General features: G+C 37.1%; 1 protein-coding gene across 1 annotated transcript in view; it reads right to left on the bottom strand.

Moving 5' to 3' along the window:
- Positions 1-25,383, bottom strand: part of RAD54B (RAD54 homolog B) — a 104,240-nt gene extending 78,857 nt beyond the window's left edge. Inside the window, exons 1-2 of the mRNA XM_052651914.1 lie at positions 25,249-25,383; positions 17,679-17,847 (exon numbers count right to left, since the gene is read on the bottom strand). Of these exons, the coding sequence (XP_052507874.1) occupies positions 17,679-17,847; positions 25,249-25,383 (304 nt within the window). The remainder of the gene's footprint in view (positions 1-17,678; positions 17,848-25,248) is intronic.
- Between the last annotated feature and the right edge of the window lie 373 nt (positions 25,384-25,756).

Here is a 25,756-nt window from a genome sequence, read left to right as displayed (position 1 = left end):
GTGTAAACTGTAATTATTAATCTGAATTACTTATTCTGTCTTAATTAGAATTAATTTTCTAGCTAAAAAATAATGAGCAAAATTTTTAATGTAAAAAAGTGCACTACTGATGTAGAATTAAATGCAGGTGCATAAACTTTTATTGAAACAATACAGAAAAAAGACAGAACTAAAGCATATTGCATATTTCACATTGAATACCAAATGTAATTTACTAAGCAGAACAGGAATAAGTTGCCCAATACATTTTAAAAGCTTAAAGAAAGTAAACTAAACAATACTAAGAGACAGTGTCAACATAAACATAATAAACCTGACAAGCAATTTCTTCTCAACAAACAAGAACTGAGAAAGTTTAGTCATCTCAAATCAAAATTAAATATCCAGAAATATTTTTAAATAATATGTAACAAGGTCTGATCTTGCAATTTTGGTCACACTCACAAAAAAAGAAAACCATTTTTAGACAAAGAGATGGTAAAAATATATATTATTTCAGTTGTGGAAATTTTATCAGAAATTATAGAGAAAAGATTTTAAAAGATATTTTAAAAATTAAAGACCTTCAATTGAGCAACCAACAAATGCCTATAGAATATGAGACCTAACATATCAAACATCAACTAATTCAATATTTTTTACATTGCTAACTGTTTCCTTTAGATTTAAGTGAGTTCTACGATAAAAGAGATACTGCCCTATTAACATGAGTCACATTTTACCTCAAAAGATTTTCAAAGTTGCAGAGAAATGTTACCGATTCATGAACAAAAAGATACATGAACTCATATCACAGCTATGTTTTAATCTTCTATATCTGTCAAAGAATTTCAGCTACACATGGAACAAAAAACAGTTCTACTCCAACAGATGCTGCTCTGTTAAGTCTAAAAACCCAGATTTATTGAAATTTTAAAACAAGAAATTAGCATTTCATTTATTACTGTTCCATATACATATGAAAATACTTTGCTCAACTTTCTAGGGCAGAATCTATGACGAGTGTCACGAATATGTTGTTAAACATCTGGAAGACTTCCCTGTGGTCCAGTGGTTAAGAATCCTTCTGCTAATGTAGGGTACAGGGGTTTGATCCCTGGTCTGGGAAGATTCCACATGCCTGGGGGCAACTATGCCCATACACCACCACTGAGCCCACGCTCTGGAGCCCATGCCCTGCTACAAAAGCTACCACGATGAGCCCAAGCGCTGCACCTGGGGAAAGCCCATGCGCAACAACAAAGACCCAGTGAGGCGAAAAGCAATGTAATAGTAAATAATCAATTTCAAAAACCACTTGGAATACATATGGAAATATACATTCTTGGAACTGGTTTAAAAAAGAACAAAATTTATGCATTAATTTTTCTGGTTTTTTGCCAGTGCTCATTGGTTGGGTCATGAAAAGTTTTATAAATTACTGTACTATCTATAAAATTTATAATTTTTATTGCCTGTGATTATGGGAAAGAATAACTCCAATAATCCAACCAACCCAAGATTTTTAATTGAACCAAAGTTTAAAAAAAAAAAAACAAAAAAACGGACACTTCATAAACATTCAAAAATCAAGGACAAAAACAAAAAATGGCAATGTAATTTATGTTTTCTCATAAATATCATACTGTATATGAGTGAGTCAAATTTGAAACTCCAAAGAAAAGAAAGGCATATTTGTGACCTGGTGAGACAGGTAAAATAATCTATGTTTAAAATAAAAATTTTCATAAAAATACAAATCAGTAACTGACATTATATATCCCTCTAACATAAACTGACAGAAAATTTTAATTATAATTAAGTTTTTTTTAATTACATGAAAAAACTACAGGAAAAATTTGAAAAATACTTTGTTGACTTTGAAATTTAGAGCTGCTTTTAAATTTATACAATGTTCTTATGAATTCAGTGTTAACAATACAGAATTGACACAAGAATTAGTAAATCTGCTTAACTTGGACAGACATGTTTTTGAAAGTTACATGATTTTATTTCCAAGTCAAATCAATTCTTCTGAAAAAGATGAGATAGTTTTGTTGATGCAGATGTGAACATAAACAGAATTTTTAAAAACTCAACTCAGCTAGTAAAACTTTTACATTATGTTTAGAACTTATTTCATAAATATGAAGTCTAATCAAGAATGTAAAATAAAACTTCAGCATCTAAATTGAGATCTGCTGTCAAAGACTCAGTATGAATAATAAGTTAATAACTTTTATATTAATTACATGTTGAAGTTACATACATATTGAGTCGATTAAAATGTATTAACAACATTAACTTTACCTGTTTCTTTATACGCTCTTTAACATGGCTACTAGAAAATTTTTAAATATTTACATATGATTTATATTCTAGTTCTATTGAGGAGCTTTGGTCAAGAAGGACAGACACCAAACTAATGACAGCAACTATTACTGGGAGGAAACCAAAAGTGAGGGGAATAGCTTAGAACCTTTCATTTAACTGTATTAAATGGCAGAGACATTTCAGAAAGCAATTAGCAAACCATATTAAAATGTAATTTAAACACATTATGATCTGACAACTGAGAAATATTTGCATAAATTCATAAGGCCACATGCACAAGGATGTTCACTGTAGGATTGTTTTTAATAAAATCCTAAATAAATCATGATCTATTTACACTCTGTAAACCCTGCAGCAACTAAAAGGATTCTAAAATGAAAACAAAAATCTCCAAAGCACACCGTGAGAACTGCAAAGTACTTTCAGCAGGGGTATCTTCATCCAAACCCCCGCCCTAAGAGACCTGGCCACGCCTAGGATGGCCTCTAGCAGCCTAAAGGCCCTGTCCCTGGGACAATCTAGCCTCCCCACATGTTCCATTATTTGGTGTTTGTTCTAGCCAACACCCAAGACCATAAGCCCTTGACCTCCATTTGGTAGCACATTTACTAAAAAGGCTGACAATTGCAAATCCTTCCTCTGTCTCTCTGACATACTTTGGATCTCCCACAACTCAGGAGTGTCCTTCCCAAGGACCTGAAAGTCATTCCTTTGAAATGTAATTATCAGGAAGAATAGAGCCAAGGCCTTCCAGTCTTGGTGAGAAGGTGGGATCCTAACTTCGATAACTGCCAGCTAGCAGACACAGCTGCCTCATCTCATTTACACCAACCGGCTTTTTGCCATTTTTCACTTCCCTGACTCTACTTGAGCACTCTGCCTCCCTCATTCTCCCTTCAAAAGCCCAGTCACGTCTGCACAAATCAGAATGGAGCTCAGTTCTTGACCCTACTGTCAAGAGTTATTGGATAAAATGTTTTAATTGTTTTTAACTAATGTCTGGCTTTGCTTATCTTTGACACTAGTGAATGAAAAAATCAAGTTGTAGGTAGATATATGTATACTGTATGACATTTATTTGAAATACACCATTCACATCAATAATTCCAATTTTTTACAGGTAAAATTTATAAGACCCTAGCTGATGCTGGAAAAGGAGTACGTCAAGGCTGTATATTGTCACTCTGTTTATTTAACTTATATGCAGAGTACATCATGAGAAACGCTGGGCTGGAAGAAGCACAAGCTGAAATCAAGATTGCCAGGAGAAATATCAATAACCTCAGATATGCAGATGACACCACCCTTATGGCAGAAAGTGAAGAGGAACTAAAAAGCCTCTTGATGAAAGTGAAAGAGGAGAGTGAAAAAGTTGGCTTAAAGCTCAACATTCAGAAAACGAAGATCATGGCATCCGGTCCCATCACTTCATGGGAAATAGATGGGGAAACAGTGGAAACAGTGTCAGACTTTATTTGGGGGGGCTCCAAAATCACTGCAGATGGTGATTGCAGCCATGAAATTAAAAGACGCTTACTCCTTGGAAGAAAAGTTATGACCAACCTGGATAGCATATTCAAAAGCAGAGACATTACTTTGCCGACTAAGGTTCTAGTTTTCCAGTAGTCATGTATGGATGTGAGAGTTGGACTGTGAAGAAGGCTGAGCGTCGAAGAATTGATGCTTTTGAACTGTGGTGTTGGAGAAGACTCCTGAGAGTCCCTTGGACTGCAAGGAGATCCAACCAGTCCATTCTGAAGGAGATCAGCCCTGGGATTTCTTTGGAAGAAATGATGCTAAAGCTGAAACTCCAGTACTTTGGATACCTCATGCAAAGAATTGACTCATGGAAAAGACTCTGATGCTGGGAGGGATTGGGGGCAGGAGGAGAAGGGGACGACAGAGAATGAGATGGATGGATGGCATCACTGACTCAATGGACGTGAGTCTGAGTGAACTCCGGGAGTTGGTGATGGACAGGGAGGCCTGGCGTGCTGCGATTCATGGGGTCTCAAAGAGTCGGACACGACTGAGCAACTGAACTGAACTGAGCTGAGCTGACGCTGGTAGTAAAGAACCCAACTGCCAATGCAGGAGATGTAAGAGATGAGGGTTCCATCCCTGGGTTGGGAAGATTCCCTGGAGGAGGGCATGGCAACCCACTCCAGTATTCTTGCCTGGAGAATTCCATGGACAGAGGGCTATAGTCCATGGGGTCGCAAAGAGTCAGACACGACTGAAGCAACTTAGCATGCACACAAAGTTTTACATATTGTATTTTAGATAGTTGCATGGGGAGAATGTATTTAGGTACATTAATCTCAATGAATGCATGATGTATTTTGAAGAAAATGTACTGATGTCTACAACTTTAAAATTCTTAAAGTAAGACAGACTGATGGATGAACAGATATGAAATACAGCAAATACAATAAAATTTTAATTGTGGAACCTAGGTGGTTGGTGTATGGGTAGTCAATGTAAAACTATCAATGTTTGTTTCAAAATTATACGTTCAAAAAATTACCCTTAAAAATAAATACAGCTGCTAATATATTTTAACTCTTTAGCTATTAAAAATGTGGGAAGTTTGGACAAAGCTGTATTTCTAAAGTAGAATTTAGATAATTAGATCTATTAAATTTAATAAATAAGGAACAACTCATCCCACTAGGAATAACCCTTATTGCATTTTCAGACTGTGCCACCCAGCCTCCAAGGGGCACAGAGTGCCACCCTCACGCTCTGAGGTGTGGTGTTTTATCCAACATCAGATGTGGCAGGAGTCACTCCCTCCCAGAGTGGGAGGTTGTAGTGGTTTTTTTTCCCATGAACTACTTGTTAGATAAAAAGAGTCCATGACTATTGAGATTATTTCCACATTTTAGGAGATTTTTTCTTTAAAAAGGTACAGATTTTCTATTTTATTAATCTTTGTCTTAGCCCAGGTTCTCTGGCAAACAGGGCCTGAAACGATGACTGGAATGCTAAGGCTTTCCTTGGGTATTGCATACACAGGGCATCAAAAGTGAAAAAAAGTAAACTGAGGCAAGGAACCATGTAAAGTCCCGGCTTAGGGGCTTCTCTGGAGGTCCAGTGGTTAAGACTCCACACTTCCACTGCAAGAGGCATGGGTTCGATCCCTGGTCAAGGAACAAAAATCTTGCATGCCACGTGGAAAATAAATAAATACTATTTTTTACAGTGCTGGCTACCACTTTATAACAAGCTATAAAAAGAGCAGTCAACTTGGCAAATGCATCCACTTGGTACTCTCCTTGGAACACCTCCTGACACACTATAAAAAGAAATGGAGAAGTCCATGGAGGGAAAAGAGGAATTTATCTGGCAGGTTCCCTCCTGTCTCCCATTCCTCACAGACCAAGCTCACACCACTAGGAGTAACCTCTACCACACTTGCAGACTGTGTCAGCCAGCCTCCACAGGGGCACAGAGGGCCACCCCCGAGCTCTGTGGCACTGTGCTTCATCCAAGATCGGAAGCGGCAGGAGTCAGTCCCTCATAGAGCGTGGTTCATGGGCCCGCGAGGCAGTGGCCACTGTGAGGTGCTGGCCCCGGTGAAGCAGCAGGCTGGCCTCCAGAGGCAGGGCAAGGGAACCGTCGGTCCAGGAGGCACACGGTGTCCGGAGACTCCAAGAAGGCATGTTTCACACCACAGGATGTGAGGATGATGAGACTTTTAAAAAAATCTTCCACACGGGGTTAAAAGCCAGGGTGAATCCAAGCCCTGAGAATCATTCTCAGTTAGAGCATTTACATCTCATACTTCACCGCTGTGTTTTGGGGATGACACCCTGAAATGCTAAGCCTCACGACAATCAAAACTGGGAATTCCCTGGCGGTTCAGTGGGTAGCTTTCATTGCCTCCGGCCCAGGGTTCAATCCCTGGTCAGGGAACTAAGACGCCATAAGCCGGGTGGCATGCCACCGCCCCCGCCCCCCGGCAAAAAAAGAGACAATCAAAACCCAGGTTAACAGGGACCTTGAAAACCCTTAGAGAACTGAAGGAAATCTAAGAAGGAAAAACTCGGCGTTCTCCTCAGCTTCTCCTTTACTTTCACACCCCCTCCAACACCCATTGGATGTTCTACAATTCAGCTCAATTCTGATGCTATCTACCTGGAGACAGCATCACGTATGACAGCTTAGGGGCTCAGCCCCACAAGACTGCTCCCACCCCACCTCAGATGCCCATCACAGGCCAGGTTTTCAACCGTGCTCTGACGAACCGGCTATAAACCAGGGGTTCCCACGAGCCCTCCTCGGGTTTGGTTAGTTTGCTAGAGCAGCTCACAGGACTCAGGAAAACAGCTTGCTTACTTTTATGAATTTATTATAAAAGCATATGATAAAAGATGAACATTCAGAGGGAAGAGATGTGTAGGCAAGGCATAGGGGAAAAGCTCAGAGTGTCCATGCCCTCTCTGGGCACCGCCTCTCTCTCAGCACCTCCATATGTTCACCAACCCCAAAGCCCTCCATACCCCATGCACGTCTGCGAAGTTGCTTCAGTCGTGTCCGACTCTCTGTGACCCCATGGACTGCAGCCCGCCAGGCTCCTCTGTTCATGGGATTGTCCAGGCAAGAGTACTGCAGTGGGTGGCCATGCTCTCCTTCGGGGGATCTTCCCGACCCAGGGACTGAGTCCACATCTTTAATGTCCCCTGCAATGGCAGGTGGGTTCTTAGCCACTGGCGCCACCTGGGAAGTCCCGTACCCCATGCTCAGGATTTTTATAGCGGCTTCATCATATTGCCATGATCAGCCATCAGCTCCACTTCCAGTCCATCTCCTCTCTCTAGACAATGGGAACAAGGCTGAAAATTCCAAGCTTCTAATCACAGCTTAGTCTTTCTGGTGACCAGCTCTCAACCAGGAGCCCACCCAGAATCACCTCAAAAGTGATAAAAACAAAAGACATTTCTATCTATCACCAGGAAATTCCAAGGGATTTAGGAACTCTGTGTCAGGAACTGAGGTCAAAGGCCAAACATTAGGGAAAAAGAGATGCTCCCACTGCTCTTATCACTGAGGAAATTACAAGGGTTTTAGGAACTCTGTGACAGGAGCTGGGGGGTAGAGACCAGCACAGATATTTTCTACTATCTCACAGAGTCAAATTACAAACCATTACTCCAGCCACACTGTGTGAAACTCTACACAATCTAAATTTATACACATTTTCTTTAAAAAGCTCCCAGCCATCTATTAAGGAAGATTGGCCAAGTCTTGTCTTTGGGGTAAGAAACCGTGAGCTAAAGGAGACTGCCCCAGAAGCCAGTTGGGAGGAGTCTAGCCGTCTGTTAAATTTGGTATACTAAAAATGTTGCTAAAGCTACTCGTCTTTAGGCATTTTTTCACTTAATCATTTTTCAGTATAGTTAATATGGATATTCCCCCAACATGTAGCTGCCAGAAAATGTGGGTGAGATAGCTCCCACATCCTGGAAAGAGACAGAGAGTGGAAATCTGATAATTTTCAGAAGCTACTAAGGCTTCTTCTTCATTGTGGTACCCTAGGTCTAAGATGAGGAAACCCATTGCACACAGGGAAGTAACTCAATATCAGCACAAAGTTAAGACACATTATTTAATGAGTATGAGTAGGGGTAATACATATGTCATCAGACTGATGACAAAAAGGAAGTGTGTGGTGCCAAGAGTTGCCGGTATCTATCATTTAACATGAGGGGAGCCAGTCTAAGAATGAAATCAATCTTGTGGAGGACAGAAAGAGTAGAAAGAAACTGGGCTCATAATGACATCTTCTAAACTGCTACACCAGTCAATCCTGAAGCCTGTATTTTCCAGTTACACATGTTAATATTAATAAAATTCAAATTCACAGTCCAATATTTTTACCAATACTTGAACAAAGGGAGAGGATATATGTATACTTATGTCTGATTCAGGCTAAGGTTTAATTGAAAACAAAATTCTGTAAAGCAATTATCCTTCAATTAAAAAACAAATTTTTAAAAAGCATATTAACTGATATAAAAATTTTTTAATCTTTCTTTCCATTGTGTGTATCCTGTTTGCCTATTTTACATTGCTTAAATCACCACTTGTCCACACTTTATTTTTAAATGAGGATTCGAGTAAGAGGCAAGATGTAAACACAGTTCATTCTCTAAAAAGTAGAGGCTGAACACCATTATGATTTCAATTATTCCATACTAACTTTCCCAAAGCATAAGCATATTGCCAGATTAATCTGTTGTTTTGTTGTTATTCAGTTGTGTCCGACTCTTTGCAACCCCATGGACCGCAGCACACCAGGCTCCTCTATCCTCCACTATATCCCAGAGTTCGTTCAAATTCATCTCCATTGAGTCAGTGATGCTAAATAACCATCTCATCCTCTGCCACGCTCTCCTTCTGCCTTCAGTCTTTTCCAACATCAGGGTCTTTTCCAATAAGTCTGCTCTTCACATCAGGGGGCCAGAGTATTAGAGCTTCAGTTTAGCAACAGTCCTTTCAATGAATATTCAAGGTTGATTTCCTTTAAGATTGACTGGTTTGATCTCCTTGCAGTCCAAGGGATTCTCAAGAGTCGTCTGCAGCACCACAATTTGAAAGCATCAATTCTTCAGCGCTCAGCCTTCTTTTTTTTTTTTCTGTCTTTTTTATGAAAATTTATTTTTCATATTATCCACCAATTTACTTTTTTAATTTTTTTTTTACTTTATTTTACTTTACAATACTGTATTGGTTTTGCCATACATTGACATGAATCCACCAGGGGTGTACATGAGTTCCCAAACATGAACCCCCCTCCCACCTCCCACCCCATATCATCTCTCGCCTTCTTTATGGCCCTTTCCCAGGAGTGCCCATCTTTGGGAAAAAAGCAAGCAATTCTCTATATTCAGGAGAGAATTTGGTAATTCAGTCTCCTAGAGTTCCTGGATAATACTTAAGTAATTTCAAACAAGGCTCAAGATATTTGGAGGGATGCATATAGGAGGGTCAGTATTCAAATAACTAGGATTGTTCTTACTGGTCTGATTTCAGGTTAAAACTGAACATATTTCCAAGTCAGGAATTCAAAAGAATAGTCCCAGTATACAGGCTTCCTCAAAAGCCATTCTTTATCCTGAGAACTACAGGCAAATATTTTGGGGAGAATTATTTTCACTAGTATTTTTAGAAGATGTAGGGATACACCTGTCATGTTCTCCCTGTTTAGCAGATTGGGCTCCTGACATTGGTGAATAATCTGGACTGGGAAATAACTTAGAGACCTACTTATTCCTTGACCCAAATCTTCATAAAAGAGCCTGAAAGGACAAGAGATAGCCTCCTAAATTCTTAATAAACTTTTCTTTGGTGAAAAAAAGAACATGGTGTCCCTGATTCCTTTCAATTATATTAAAAAGAGTCACTAAAGAGAAAAAAAAATATTCACCACTTAACTGGTCACAAATTTTTTTTTAAAAAATCATAGTTCCCATTCAAATATCTTTTAAGGCTTAACTATAATATCAAAGTCTCTTTGAAGACCACATAACAATACCATGAAAATGAACCCATAAAAAGCTGACATGATAGGTACTTAGAGATTGATTTGAATATCAAAGGACGTCAGGCCTTTGGGAAGAGTTAAGACACCCACAAATATTTTGCAAAAATGATCCTTTTTATGATGGTGCTGTCAATAAAAGCATATATAAAGAAGCCTTAACATGTCATAATCTTCATTTGATTTTGCTCAAATAACCATTTTTTCATATCCCTAACTCTCTTTTTCTATAACATTTACTACTAATTATGGTCCCTTTTTAGTAGACTGCCTCCATAGAAGTGAAATGAATTAATAAATGAATATATTTAGGTTAATGATGACCAATTATCTCACTATCAAAGAAGGTGCTGCAGCTGTGGAAGAGTAAGGACTAGACTGAATCCTGTGGTGCTGAATTGGAGTTGCAGTATTGGCATGAAACCATGATTTTTAACGGAGATTAAAAATACAGATGTATTAATAAATACATATCCTAACCCTGATCACAGCAGGGTTAAAAGGAGTAACACTGCAGTAATAATGAGCTTACTTAGTGCCCAGATCTTGGTTTTTAAATAGCATTTTCCATTAAAAAGGAATCAGGACCCTTGGCTAATTTCAATAACTGGGGCAAAGATCTTACTGTGTCGGACAGTGCTCAAAAATTCATGGGGATTGTCAAAAAGACACAGAAGCCCTTGTAAAGAGGTTTCCATTGGTCAAATCTAAGGCAATCTGAGCATCACAATAAATAACAGATCACAACCCATTAAATAAAAATTTAAGAATCTGTGAAAATTAACAAGTAAATGAGAGGAGGAAAAGTTCTAGCTTAACCTCACAATGCTAAATAATAAATACAGATGCAATAAGAAAATCACCACTTGGCAACAATCAGTGATCGCATTTAGGCAAGAATCAAAGCTAAAACTACTGGGTGAAAGTTTGATTAAATACAAGATATCTACATAGTCTCAAAATATCTCCACATAGATACTTTTTAAATATAAAGGCAAAATTAATAATTTTACTGTGAAGAAACCCAGTAGACTTCAATATATTCAAATAATTAAACTTATTGTCACTAATAATAGGATAAATTGATAACATATCCCTCCTAATGATACAGTAAGAATTATTTCTGTGATATTTCTGCCAAAAATGTATAGCCTAAATCTACTCATGAGAAAACACCAAACAAATGCAAACTGAGGAACACTACATAAATGACTGGCCTATAATTTTAAGAATATTAAAATACTGCACAGAAGACAAGCAAAGACTAAGAAATTGTTCAAGATTAAAGGAGACTAAAGAGACATGACAACTATATACAACATTCTTGGACTAGCAGAAAAAATGTTCACATATTCATTTTCTTAAAGTTCCTACAGATTATCATGCTAAGTGAACTAAGCCAACAAAATACTATATGGTATCACTTACACGTGGAATCAAAAAAAAAAAGACACAAATGAACTTACATACAAAACAGAAACAAATTCACAGATGTAGAAAAGAAACTATGGTTACTGAAGAGGAAGGAAGGGGATAAATTACAAGGTTGGGATTAATATATACTCTAATACTATATATAAAATAGATAACCAATGAGGACCTACTGTCTAGCACAAGGTATATTCTATATAATAACCTAAAATGGAAAAGAATCTGAAAAAGAATGTGTGTGTATACACACACACACATACATATATAAAACCAAATCACCCTGCTATACAGCAGAAATTAACACAACACTGTAAATCAACTGTACTTCAATTTTTTTTTTAATTTTAATTTATTTTTGCCATAAAGGGTATCACTGGGACAACTCATTCTCTCAAGTTGAGTGAGATCTGTGGATCAGATGATAGTATTATATCAAAGTTAATTTCATAATTATGATGGTTGTAATTTTGTACTTCATAGAAGCTTATCCTTATATTCAGGAAATATTACATAATGCAGACTTTAGAGTAATGAAGCACCATGTCAGCAGCTTATTCTCATCTGGTTCAGAAAAATTACACTGACACACACAAATGTGGTAAAGCGTGTGGAAATTCTTTGTACTATTCTTTGAATTTTTCTGTAAATTTGAAATAACCTCAAAATATAACATTAAGAAGTTTAATTTTAAAAGCTCAAGAAAATATTTTAATGATTAGTCAAAATCAGAAACTGCAAGTATATACTTACATATAGATTTAGCATCACAGTAAATGACATACATTGTTTATACATTGATGGTGAGAATACAAACTTGTGTTAGCCTCTGCAGAGGGCAATTCCTCAACATTATTCATCGAAATGATAAATGCACACACCCTTGAGACCCTACTCCAAGATATATCCTAAGAATATATCACAGCAGATGAATGGATAAGAAAGCTGTGGTACATATACACAATGGAGTATTACTCAGCCATTAAAAAGAATATATTTGAATCAGTTCTAATGAGGTGGATGAAACTGGAGCCTACTATACAGAGTGAAGTAAGCCAGAAAGAAAAACACCAATACAGTATACTAACGCATATATATGGAATTTAGAAAGATGGTAACAATAACCCTGTATGTGAGACAGCAAAAGAGACACAGATGTATAGAACAGTCTTTTGGACTCTATGGGAGAGGGAGAGGGTGAGATGATTTGGGAGAATGGCATTGAAACATGTATAATATATATGAAACGAATCGCCAGTCCAGGTTCAATGCATGATACTGGATGCTTGGGGCTGGTGCACTGAGACGACCCAGAGGGATGGTACAGGGAGGGAGGAAGGAGGTGGGGTTCAGGATGGGGAATACGTGTATACCTGTGGTAGATTCATGCTGATGTATGTCAAAACCAATACAATACTGTAAAGTAATTACCTCCAATTAAAATAGATAAGTTTGTATTTTTAAGAAAAGAATACATCATCACATATGATTATAATATGTGGATATTCATTGTAGCTTTGTTTGTAATCAGATACCAAACAATCTAAATATCCATTAATACAGAACTGGTTAAGCACAACTGGCAAATTCACACAATGGAATATTATGTTTTAAAAAGAATGAGGTAGCAGAGTTCCCTGGTGGCCCAGTGGTTAAGATTCTGGACCCTCACTGCTCTGGCTAAGGTTCAACCCTTGGTCACAGAACGATGAGATCCCACAAGACAAACAGAGCAGCCAAAAACAAACACAGAAGATGAGGTAGTTCTAAATGTACTTAAAAAAGATTTCAAAGATAAGCATTTACAATTATGAACCAATAAAATTTGAAAGTCACATTAACATGATAGTGATATTTTACTGAAATTAAACTGCTAATCACAATATAAACATTGCACCAAAAGATACGGCACGAGTTCTTTCCTGTCTAACATCTTCTTCTCCAATACAGCATGTGCATATCTGTGTGTGGGGGGCACACTCAGTCGTGTCAGACTCTTTGCAAACCCAAGACTCAATTCTTTGACTATCCTCAATGTGAACAGACAAAACCTTCATCTGGTAGAATACCCCATTTTGTCTGCCTCTGTTCTCATTTGCAGACATGAAATCCTGTAATAGTACTCAATTTTATGGTGGCCATCCAAAAGATCCAACATATGCATACATACTTTTACTCATATCATTTAAAAGAAAACACCAAATTCTAAGTTTCTCTGAGAATTTATAAACCCCTGAAAACATGTCCAAACATTTCTAAGGACCTAAAACCTTATCTGGAAAACACTTATCCCGCCAACAGAGATCATTTCTTTTTTTATCATTTCCTTTTTATATCCTTTATCTTCCCCTCTTCAATACCGCTTTCCTTTCAACCTACGACACACTACCTTTAAAAAAAACCAACCAAAAAAATCTCTCTGGTGCCCTGCTATCCCTCAAGATACCACTCCTTCCATCCGAAACCACATTTCTGTATTGATTTACATACATTATTTATTTCACACACTGCCTCCATTTGCCTGTTTCCACTCATCACATATCCATTACAATACAGCTTTTGTTCCAAACACTTTCAGAAACTATACTCTCAAGTGTTACCAAAACCTGCAAACTGTAATGTTCCATCAGCTACTTCTTGACTTCTCTAAAGCTCTTGAGAGCCAAAGGGCTTAGCCAACACTCAACTACAAGTTTTTCAAAATCCCTTCATTTAGTCATAAAATGTTTTTCAATTTATCCTGTTTGACTTACAATTCAAAAAGGACAAAGTTACTGCCTTTTTATGCCAGTTTAGTGAAGGAAAATCAGGTAAACATTAATAGATAAAATATAATGAGTATAGTTGAAAAGCCTGAGAGAGAATTAATGGTCTCATCTTATACTTCATCACAATGAAAAGGAACACGTGTATACCTGTGGCGGATTCATGTTGATGTATGGCAAAACCAATACAATATTGTAAAGTAATTAAAAGGAAGAATCAAAGATTTCGTTGTTTTTCTAAAGACTGTAAGTATAGCCATGAGAATCAGGAGGTCTAGGGCTCTCTTTATCAATTTCCAAGGACTGCTGCAACAAAGTATTAATACCACAAATGCTTAAACAACAGAATTTATTGTCTCACTGTTTGGAGACCAGAAGTTCAAAATCAAGGTGTCAGCAGGACCTGACAAAAAGATAGATAGGCCCCAGGTTAGACATTTACAACTAGCCTCCTGTTTGCATTTCCTGAGACAGGAGATGGTGGGCTCCAGCTGAGGTGTTTACAATCAGCTTCCTGTTTGCCCTCCAAAACGGAAGTAACAATAGAAACAGGATAAACAGACAGTGTTTGTCTCCTGTAAATACCTTAAGGTAACAGTCATGGCAAGGACAAAGAAGTGCAAAATTCTGTTTGAATAAAGGATTAAGACCTCTGCTCCCCCTCTTTTGGAACAAGGGATAGATGATACACGCCCAGAAAGGCTCCCTGTGGGTCTAAAGTCAGGGGATGACACCAGGCTCTAATGAGTCTTGTTCCTCCCAGAAGCCTTCACTTCGAGATCCACCTTGGCTGAGAGGTGCAAGCCACCCCAGAGGAAGGTCCCCAGGTGGGGAAGGTCCCAGGGTAGGTCAGGTGTGGAAAAAGAAGCCAGATAATTGGCCCGAAGGAAGACAAAGACCCAGAAGAACAGACAGACATAAATGACTAAACCGCTTCTCTACTGTGCTCCTCACTAGCGGGAACACCCATACCCTCGCTCCAGGGGTACATCTCTGCCTTGCTTGTCTTAACTAAACAGTTTCTCTATGTGCTCTCCCACTTGCTGTTGTGCTGTGTCTCTGTGTCTCTAATAACAAACTCTGGACCTGCATTCACACTGTTTTGCCTTTGTGATACATGCCTTTCTCACTAGGGGCAAAGATCCAGGGAAAAACAGCTTCTAGCCTCTAGCCCTTGCTGTTTTGGTGGTAGGATTCCTGGTTTTCATGCAGGCTACCCAAGTTCAATTCCCGGGCGGGTAATTAAGATCTTGCTTCACGCCACCGCTCACTGCTGCCTCGCTGAAATCAGGCCATGTTTTCTCAGAAATATCTAGGAGAGAATCCTTCTGTGCCTCTTTCTGGCATCTAGTGATTGCCACCAGTCCTTGGTGCTCCTAGGCTTGCAGCTTACTGATCTCTGCCTCCACTGTCAGAAAGTCTTTTCCTCTCTGTATTTCTCTGTCTCTCTTCATAACCAGCCACTGGATTCAGGGTCCACCCTAATCCAGAATGACCTCAACAGACTTGAAGAGACTTGAAGTGTCCAGTAAAGTTCAACAGAATGAAAATATACTTATTAGGACTCTTTCAGTTAGTAGAGAAACCAAATATAAACTAGCTTAAGTAAAAATGGTTTTCCTGGTGAACTAGACATTAAATACTATGAATTATTGTTAACTGTTTGGTATAATAATGTGGTTATATAGGAGAGCTTTTATTTAAAGACATACATGCTGAAGTATTTAGAAGTAAAGTGGCATGAAAGCTGCAACATATTTTCAGAGTCCAAAAAAAAAAAAAAATGCATATACAGGGGGGTGGGGAATACAGACAAATGAGGCAAAATATTAGAAACTATTGAATTTTTGATGATAACTGGATTATTCTTTCAACTTCTCTGTATGTAGGAAATTTTTCAAAATAAAAAGCTAGTAGGAAATGAGGGTCTATTTTCACTAGGACATGCAGGCTTTGAACTGACTCCAAGGTGAATTAGACCTAGAATTAAAAGAATGTCAAAAGATGAATATATAGGTCTTTCACCTCCATACTTTTCTACATACAACATTCCTCTCCAGCAATCACCAAAGGAAGCATGATGTTTCTCACAATATTTTTTTCCCCAGTTAACCTCTCTCTCTAAATGAGAGGCAGGAGAGTATCAGGAGATTGGCACAGGTTCCCCAGTCCAGTCAATGTACTAAATCAGAGAAAGGATTAAGGGATTAAGGGTTGAGTAAATTAACTCCCTCTTCAATTTATCTTAACTCTTAATTCCCTTCTCATATTTAGTAAGGAAAACAATGAGAAACTACAGTAGAACACAAAAACAGCCCCAAATCAGTAACATAAAATATATTATATTCTAGAGTCTAATATCATTCTCTGGAGAAGAGATTAGCTACTGTGATAGAAAAGAAACAGGTATAGATGGATCATTACCTGCCACAGGCTGACAGCGTAGGAAATACAATCTGGGAAAACAGGATATTTCCCTAACAAAGATGAAAGGAAGAAAAGAGAAAAGGAGGGAGGTAAGGACACGACTGAGTGACTGAACTGAACTGAACTGAACTGAACTGAAGGAAAGCAATAAAAAAGGAGAGTAAATGAGTGAAACAGAGCAGAGGTACACCACTATGCCCATGCCCGTGCCCAGAGCTGTCTCTAGGGATCTCACTGAATTGATACCAGCTCCAAAAGTCCTTCTCAACTTCATTCTCAAACTTGTTACAAATCTGAAGTTATGAGGAGCACATAAATGGTACTAAGGATCCTGGCCAGTTGGGAAAACACAGAAGACCCTCTGCCGCAACGAGAAATGAACCCATTCACGTGTAAAATGTATTAAATACCACAATTCTCAAAAAGTTCCTTCAAAAGGGTTTAGTTGAAGGCACAGTGTTGATTTGCATTGGTATCTTAGGGAGAGAAGCTGCATTCTGTATATGACTAGTATATGAGGCTCTCTCCCTGAAACCCTTTTCAACCAAAAACTGAATAAAATGTAATTTAGAAAAATGTAATCTTAATGGTGTGCCTTTCAAAAGGCCAAATAAACACTCATGAACACTCCAGATAATTTTTTCAACTACTTGGAAAACATTAATCTCTTACAATGCAACAGAAACCATAATCATTATTTTAGTTCAATTCAGCAGCAGGGGAATTTGTTAAATGTTTGCTTTTCCTGCAATTATATACTTTCAAATCTAACTGATTTCAAGTTACTCCAATGGACTATAATGAATTAACAATTTTACTCATTTAAAGTTCACCTCTCTGACTTTAATGCTGATAATGCATTTTAAGACAGTTTTTTTAATTAAATCTTAAAAAAAAAAAATCAAACCTTTAAACACAATTCATTTTGGTACTAGAAGTAAAGACCATTATTTGACCAATAAGTTTACGATGAATAACCTTAGACATATGCCTATTACAAAATACAAGATTTGGATGACATGGTTACTAATTCAATCATTAAAGATAAATTATGACCACAAAAAAATCTGAATTGCCAATGATCTAGCAGAGCTATTAATGTATCAACTATTTTCAAATATAACATGTTCATTACTGTATATAATCAATTTAAATAATACTGTAATAAGACTCATCAAGTATAACCTGTTCAGTCTTACCTGTATGATGGAGGTCTAATGTTGTCTTTGTAGATGCTTCCAAACAATATTTTTCCCTGTAACTATCCCCATGATTAATTCCTTTAGTACATTCTTTAGTAGGCAAATTAAAATTGCATGTTCTGGGATCATTTTGTGGCTGGAGAAAATTATTCTTATTTGCAGCAACCTAAAAAAACAAAGTATGTATTTTATGCTGATATTAAACCTAATTTCCCATAGTTTTACATAATAGATTCCCAATTTAAAATACTGACTATGAGCTACTAGTTTCTCATATCTAAATAGGGAATAGATATTTTTAAATAAACTAAAATTATAATTTTTTTTAAACTAGTTTTATTATGTTATAAAAGCTGAAAGCTGGTAAAGAATCCGCCTGCAATGCAGGAGACCTGGGTTCAACCCCTGGGTTGGGAAGATCCCCCGGAGAAGGGAAAGGCTACCCACTCCAGGATTCTGGCCTGGAGAATCCCATGGACTATACAGTCTATGCAGTCCATGGGGTCGCAAAGAGTCGGAGGGGACTGAGCGACTTTCACTTTCACAAGCTGAAAGATACCACAGAATGAAAACTATGCTTACAATGTGTTCTGTCTTAGACCCTAGTGTATTTTAAGCAACAGATCAAATGAGGTTTTAAACAAGTCACAATGTGCCCTTCTCAGTCAACTGCTTATTTTTCTTGCTAAATTTCTCAATATTAAAAGCAACACTTAAATATTGTTAATTGTTAATTTTTTACGTGGCTAATGACATACTGCCGTGGTATTGTTTTAACAGTACCTTATATTTTACAGTCAAATACTAAAATATTTACAAATGAGAAGAGATTCCTGGAAACTGTGTCAAAATAATGAGTTGGGGAAAAAAGGGGAGGGAGCTGGAAGGTAAAAATAAAGCAAGAGGGGTCACAAACTGACAACTGCCAAGGCGGGGTGATGTGTACATGGGCGTTCTTCATATACTCTTTTATCTATTTTTATATGTGTATCAATTTTCTGTTGCTGCTGTAACAAATTACAACAAACTTAGTGGCTTAAAACAACACAAATGCATTGTCTTATAATTCTCTAAGTTTGAACTCTGACTTGGCTCTTACCAGGCTGACATCAAGGTCATTTGCATTTCTTTCAAGAGGGTCTAAGACAGAACACATTTCCTTGGCTTTCCAAACTTTTAAAAGCTACCAGCATTGCTGCACTTCACAGTCAGTGCCTCTGCATCTCTCTGCCCTGCTTCCTTAATCACATCTCTTTCTCTAACTCTCACCTGTCTCCCTCTTCTACTTTTAAGGACCTTTGTGATTATATCGGACCCACCTTGATAAGCCAGAATGACCACCCTCCCTCCTATCTCAAGGTCCTCAAACATTAATCACTTACTCAAGAGTCCTTTTTGCCATGTGAGGTTAATACATTCACGGGTTTCCACGGATCAGGATATGGACGTTTTTGGAAGATCATTTTTTTGTCTACAATAGTATGTTTGAAGTTTTTTTTAATAACAGCTCACATTAACAGACACAGCTGTCATAGCTCTATAAATATTCATTTTAACAAATTTCAGGGACATTCAAAAACCTATCTGATAAGTAAGTCATGGAAATAAATTAATGAGTCACAAATTTTATTTTTTGCAACATTTTATTTTGATATAATTTTAAGCTTATAGAAACATTCCAGAAATACAAGGAAGTCCCATGTACTCTTTACCCAAACTCACCATTTGTTTACATTCTGCTCCATTTACTTTCCCTCTATCTATCTCTCCTGTGCATGTATGTGTATCACGTGTGTGTGCGTACATTTAAAGTAAGCTGGAGACACTGTGTTCCTTTACCTCTAAAAATGACAAAGTGTGTTTGCAAAGAGTAAACACACTCTCTTACATAATCACAGTAACTACCAAAATCAAAAATTTAACAATGGTAGTAAAATATTATTATCTAATCCACAGCCCACATTCAAATGGGGTCACTTACCCCAACAATGTCTTTTGACAGTTTTTTTCCCTGAGCAAGGATCCAATCCCAGATCACACAATACATTTATTTAGTCAACAGTTTCTTTAGTTTCAATCTAGAACGGTTCCTCACCTTTATTCATCTTTTGTGATTTCTGACACTTTCAAAGAATACAGGCCAACTATTTTATAGAATGTTCCCTTATTTGGACTGCCTGATGTTTCCTAATGATGAGCTTCAGATTACATATTTTGGAAGGCATATCATAGTTCACCATACTAAGGGCACAAAATATCAATCTGTCCATTAATGGAGGCAGCCATTTGATTAAAGTGGTGTCTACCAGGTATTCTCACCAAGTTAATATTTTTCTACTTGTCTTTAAAGTATGTTGTAAGGAGATGCTTGAGTCTATTCAAGTATCCTATTTCCTGATGAAACATTCACCCATTAATCTGATGGGTTTTGGAACCCATTAATATTTTCTGACACCACCATTACCTTTATTTTTGTGATTTAGCATTTCACTCTGAGAAAGAGTTTACTACTTATTTAGTTATATTACTATGGCTTCAGACTCCTATATTATTCAGTGGGTTATTATCCATTATACAATTATCCATTATCCAGTATATTTATTTTGATGCTCGATTTGTTCCATATTTTTATCAGACCATTCAAATAAAAGACCCCTGAAGTCACCAAACCAATACATTCTTGGTATGGATTAATTCAATCTAAGAAAAAAATTTAAGGATGGAATAGACAAAGGAGACAGTAAAGTTGACTGCTAAGCCTAATATTTTTAGGTTTTGCATGTTGCCTTACTTAACATAGCTGTACGGTTTCAAAAATGCCTACTTCATTAGTATTTAAAGAAAACTATTTAGTTTCTTGATAATAATTGTAAGAGGAAAAGAATAAACCAGTGGTTTTGGTTTCAAATTAGTCCTTAGAACCTCCACCAGAAAATAAACCTAAAGACAAGGGTGTCAAAATGATTCAATGGAGGAAAAAACAGTCTTTTCAAAAAATGGTCCTGGAACCCAATTAGATATCCACATGTAAAATGATACAGTTGGATTCCTACCTCACACCATACATAAAAACCATTTCAAAATGGGTCATAGACTAAAATGGAAGAATTAAAACTATAAAACTCTTAGAAGAAAACACGGTAAATCTTCATGACCTTCTCAGATACAACACTAAAATCACAAGTACTACCAACACCAAAAAAGAAAAACCCAGATAAACCGGACTTCATCAAAATTTAAAACATTCGTGCTACAGACGAAACCATCAAGAAAGTGAAAGGTAATCAATAACAAGGTGAAAATATTTGCAAATCATATATCTGATAAGGCACCTATGTTTAGAACCTATACAGACTCTTACAACTCTGTAATAAAAAGCAAATAATCCAACTTAAAAAAATAGGATCTGAATAAACAATTCTCCAAAAAAGATATACAAATGGCCAATAACCACATACAAAAACACTCAACATTAGCCACCAAGGAAAAGTAAATCAAAACCCCAAGTCAGATACCACTTCATCCACAGTATGGTTATAATCAAATAGATAATGTTAAGTGTCAATAAACATGGCGAGGACTGAAACCTCACACATTAATAATGGGAATGAAACAGTACAGCCACCATGGCATTAAAAGGTTAACCACAGAATTATTATATGACCCAGCAATTCCATCCTAAGAATGCACCCAAGAGAAATGAAAACATATGTCTATACAACAATTTACACATGAATATTCATCAGCATTATTCATAATACCTAAATTTTAAAAATAGAAACAATTCAAACATCCATCAACTGACAGATGGAATAATAAAATATGGTATATTAATGCAATGAAATATTACTCAGTGTGGTAAGCAGAATAATGCCTCCCAAAGATGTCTGTACCCTAACTCCCAGAACCTGTGGAAATCTTACCTTCTGTGGCAAAAGAGACTTTGTAGATGCAATTAAGGTTAAGGACCTTGAAATAGAGAGACTGTCCTGAGTTATCCAGGGCGACCCAATCTAACCAAATGAGTTCCAGTTTCAGAGAACCAAAAAGATGTCAATAAAAGGAATCAAACTGCCACTACCAATTTTCAAAGAATTAAGAAGGGGGCCACCAGGATTGCAGTTGGTCTGTAGAAACTAGAAAAGGCAAAGGAAACACTCTAAAATCTCCAGAAAAAAATGCGACCCTGCCAACACCTTGATAAGCCCAATGAGACCCACGTTGAGCTTCTGACTTACAGAACTATAAGATAATACACTTGCATTGGTTTAAGTCACTAAATTTCTGGTAATCTGTTACAGCAGCAATAGGAAACTAATACATTCAGCAATAAAAAGAAATAAATTACTGATACATGCCACAACATGGACGAGCCTTGAAAAACACTATGAAACTGAAAACAGTGAGTCATAAAAGGCCACATGTTGTATGACTCTATTTATATGAAATGTTCATAATAGATAAATACATAAAACAGAAAGTATATTAGTGATTACAAAGGGCTGAGGGATTTGGATGGGTTGATGTATGTGAAGTCTCTCTCTTTCTGGAATGATTAAAATGGTCTGAAATTGATTTTGGTGATCACTGCACAACTCTGACCATATGAAATACAACTGAATTGTAGTAGGTAGATTACAGGTATGTCCATTTAACTTAAACAAAGTTGCTTTTATAAAAAGAAATCAAAAAATGAAAAACTATGCTTACATAATTTTCTCCTTACATTGTGGCCAGAATTCTAAACGAGTGTTGGATAAAACAAACAGATGCAGACCAAAAAACAGAGTCAAGAATAAGTAGATATTTTCAACGACAAAACAGTTAAAAGCCTCAAAGAATGTGAAAAGACATTTCTCCATAGAAGATAAGCATATGGTCAATAAGCACATGAAAAAATGCTCAGAATTACTAGTCATTAGGAAAATGCAAATCAAGACCACAGTGGAATACCACTTCACAACAACAAGGATGACCATAATCAAAAAAAAAAAAACAGCAACAAAAACAAAATAACCAGTGTTGCTAAGGATGTGGAGAAATTGGAACCCTCACACATCAATGGTGGGAATGTAAAATGTTTCGGTACCTATGGAAAGCAATTTGGTAGTACCTTAAAAACTAAACATAGAATTACTGTATCATCTAGCAACTCCACTGTTGGGTATATATATACAAGAGAACTAAAAGTAGGTATCTAAACAGAACCATGTATGCCAATGTTCATATCAGCATTATTCACAATAGAAAAAAAGTAGAAACAAACCAAGGATCTATCAATGAATGAATGAACAAAATATAGTGTATGTATACACATACATGTATGTATATGTGTGTGTATATACACATATGTATGTGCATATATACATATATATATGTATATACATACAGTTGAATCAACATTCAGAAAACTAAGTGATGGGCATCTGGTCCCATCACTTCATGGGAAATTGATGGGGAAACAGTGGAAACAGTGGCTGACTTTATTTTGGGGGGCTACAAAATCACTGCAGATGGTGACTGAAGCCATGAAATTAAAAGATGCTTGCTCCTTGGAAGAAAAGCCATGACCAACCTAGATTGCGTATTAAAAAGTAGATACATTACTTTGCCGACAGAGGTCCGTCTAGTCAAGGCTATGGTTTTTCCAGTAGTCATGTATCGATGTGAGAGTTGGACTATAAAGAAACCTGAGCACCAAAGAATTGATGCTTTTGAACTGTGGTGTTGGAGGAGACTCTTGAGAGTCCCTTGGACTGCAAGGAGATCCAACCAGTACATCCTAAAGGAGACCAGTCCTGGGTTTTATTGGAAGGACTGATGTTGAAGCTGAAACTCCAATACTTTGGCCACCTGATGCAAAGAGCCAACTCATTTGAAAAGACCCTGCTGCTCGGAAAGATTGAAGGTAGGAGAAGAAGGGGACGACAGAGGATGAGATGGCTGGATGGCATCACCAACTCAATGGACATGAGTTTGAGTAAACTCCAGGAGTTGGTGATGGACAGGGAGGCCTGGCATGCTGCAGTCCCTGGGGTCGCAAAGAGTCAGACACGACTGAGCAACTGAGCTGAACTGAAACAACTGAATATTACTTAATCACATAAAGCATTGATATTCACACCTGCTACAACATGGGTGATCCTAGAAAACATAGGCTAAGTGAAATAAGCCAGACACAATAGTAAGTGAAATAAGCCAGACACAATAGGACAAATATTTATGATTCCACTTAAATATGAGGTACCTCCTGCTGCTGCTGCTGCTGCTGCTAAGTCGCTTCAGTTGTGTCCGACTCTGTGCGACCCCACAGACAGCAGCCCACCAGGCTTCCCCTTCCCTGGGATTCTCCAGGCAAAAACACCGGAGTGGGTTGCCATTTCCTTCTCCAATGCATGAGAATGAAAAGTGAAAGGGAAGACGCTCAGTCGTATCTGACTCTTAGTGATCCCATGGACTACAGTCTACCAGGCTCCTCCATCCACAGGATTTTCCAGGCAAGATTACTGGAGTGGATTGGCATTGCCTTCTCCAAAATATGAGGTACCTAGAGTAATCAAATTCATGGAGACAGAAACAGTAGCGATGACCAGGGAAGGGAAAATAGGGAATTACTGCCTAATGGTACACAGAAAATGGTGATTATTGAACAATAAAGAAAATGTAATTAATGCCATTTACCTGCACACTTAAAAATGGTAAAATGGCAAATTTTATGCTATATATATTTTGCCATAATAAAAAAAGAAAAAATATTAGTAGATTTCAATCTCCAGAACATAAATCAGAGAACTGTAGAGTAGCCAAAGTGTGGACTGTCCATTCTACATATGCTCTACATAATCTTTATAAACCTTCTAGTATACCAGACTTAAATAATCCTTCATCTTAGTAGCAAAGAATACATATTAAGACTGTTTTGAGCACTTACTTTTTATAAGTAAAAAGGAAAGGAAGTTTCCACAACAGTGATATAAAACATTATTTATGTATGTTTTCTCTTTAATTGACTTCCCTGGTAGCTCAGGCGGTAAAGCGTCTGTCTACAATACAGGAGACCTGGGTTCGATCCCTGGGTTGGGAAGATTCCCTGGAGAAGGAAATGGCAAACCACTCCAGTACTGTTGCCTGGAAAATCCCATGGACAGAGGAGCCTGGTAGGCTACAGTCCATGGGGTCGCAAAGAGTCAGACACGACTGAGCACATTTTCACTTCCTTCTCTTTAATTACCTTATCCAAAGTTTTCATTTACTTATGTGGTACCTTTAAAAAGAACACTGATCCAGAATAACCTTTTTTCTTGAACAAGAATCTCCACCCCTTCCCTTGTGGAGGTATTTTTCACTGTTACCAAAAGTTTATTTATAGACCTAACCCAAGTTTACTTTATACCATTCCTTCAAATATATATAGTTAGCCATTATGTCTAAGGTTTTTAGAAGAATTTATCAGAGATACTGAAAATTCCTATAGGCAGTGAACATTGTTAACTGTTTAAATGGCAATTTTTTAAAATACATGCTTCTCTACATTAGGCTTCCGTTACTGTTATTTTTTTTTTTTTACCTCAAATAACTTTATATCTGAATTCAGTTTTGCAACCTCTTCATTAGGACTTGGATGACTTCTTGCTGGTGATATAAACTTTGGTTTTTTGAAGGGATTCCCTTGCAACTGACTTGGTGCTGCTGATCGTCTCATATTTAGTAGTATTAACCTGAAAAATACCCAAAAGTCAATTCATCAGAAGTCTGATTAGAATTACCTCCAAATATATATCATCACTATAATGATGACATCTTTTAAAATATAAGGGAATAAGCCTGTAAAAAGCCTTAGAAAACAAATTCAACAGTTGGTAACATTTTATTTTCCATCACAAAAGGCTTCTGAAATGTATTAAGGTTCAAGATATATGGTACAAACTTGAACATATATTGTACCGATTTTGATAAAATTATAGATTAGATAACAACAATAAAGCCTTAAACATAATTTAGATAGTAGTTTCAAAATCAAAGAAAACATAATTATTCACATACATATATAAAGCATGTTGCTTTTTTCCTATTCT

The sequence above is a fragment of the Budorcas taxicolor genome, chromosome 14, assembly GCF_023091745.1.
Source record: "Budorcas taxicolor isolate Tak-1 chromosome 14, Takin1.1, whole genome shotgun sequence".
Classification (NCBI taxonomy): Eukaryota; Metazoa; Chordata; class Mammalia; order Artiodactyla; family Bovidae; genus Budorcas; species Budorcas taxicolor.
Note: the sequence above shows the minus strand (reverse complement) of the source record. Positions and strands in the feature narration are given on the sequence as shown.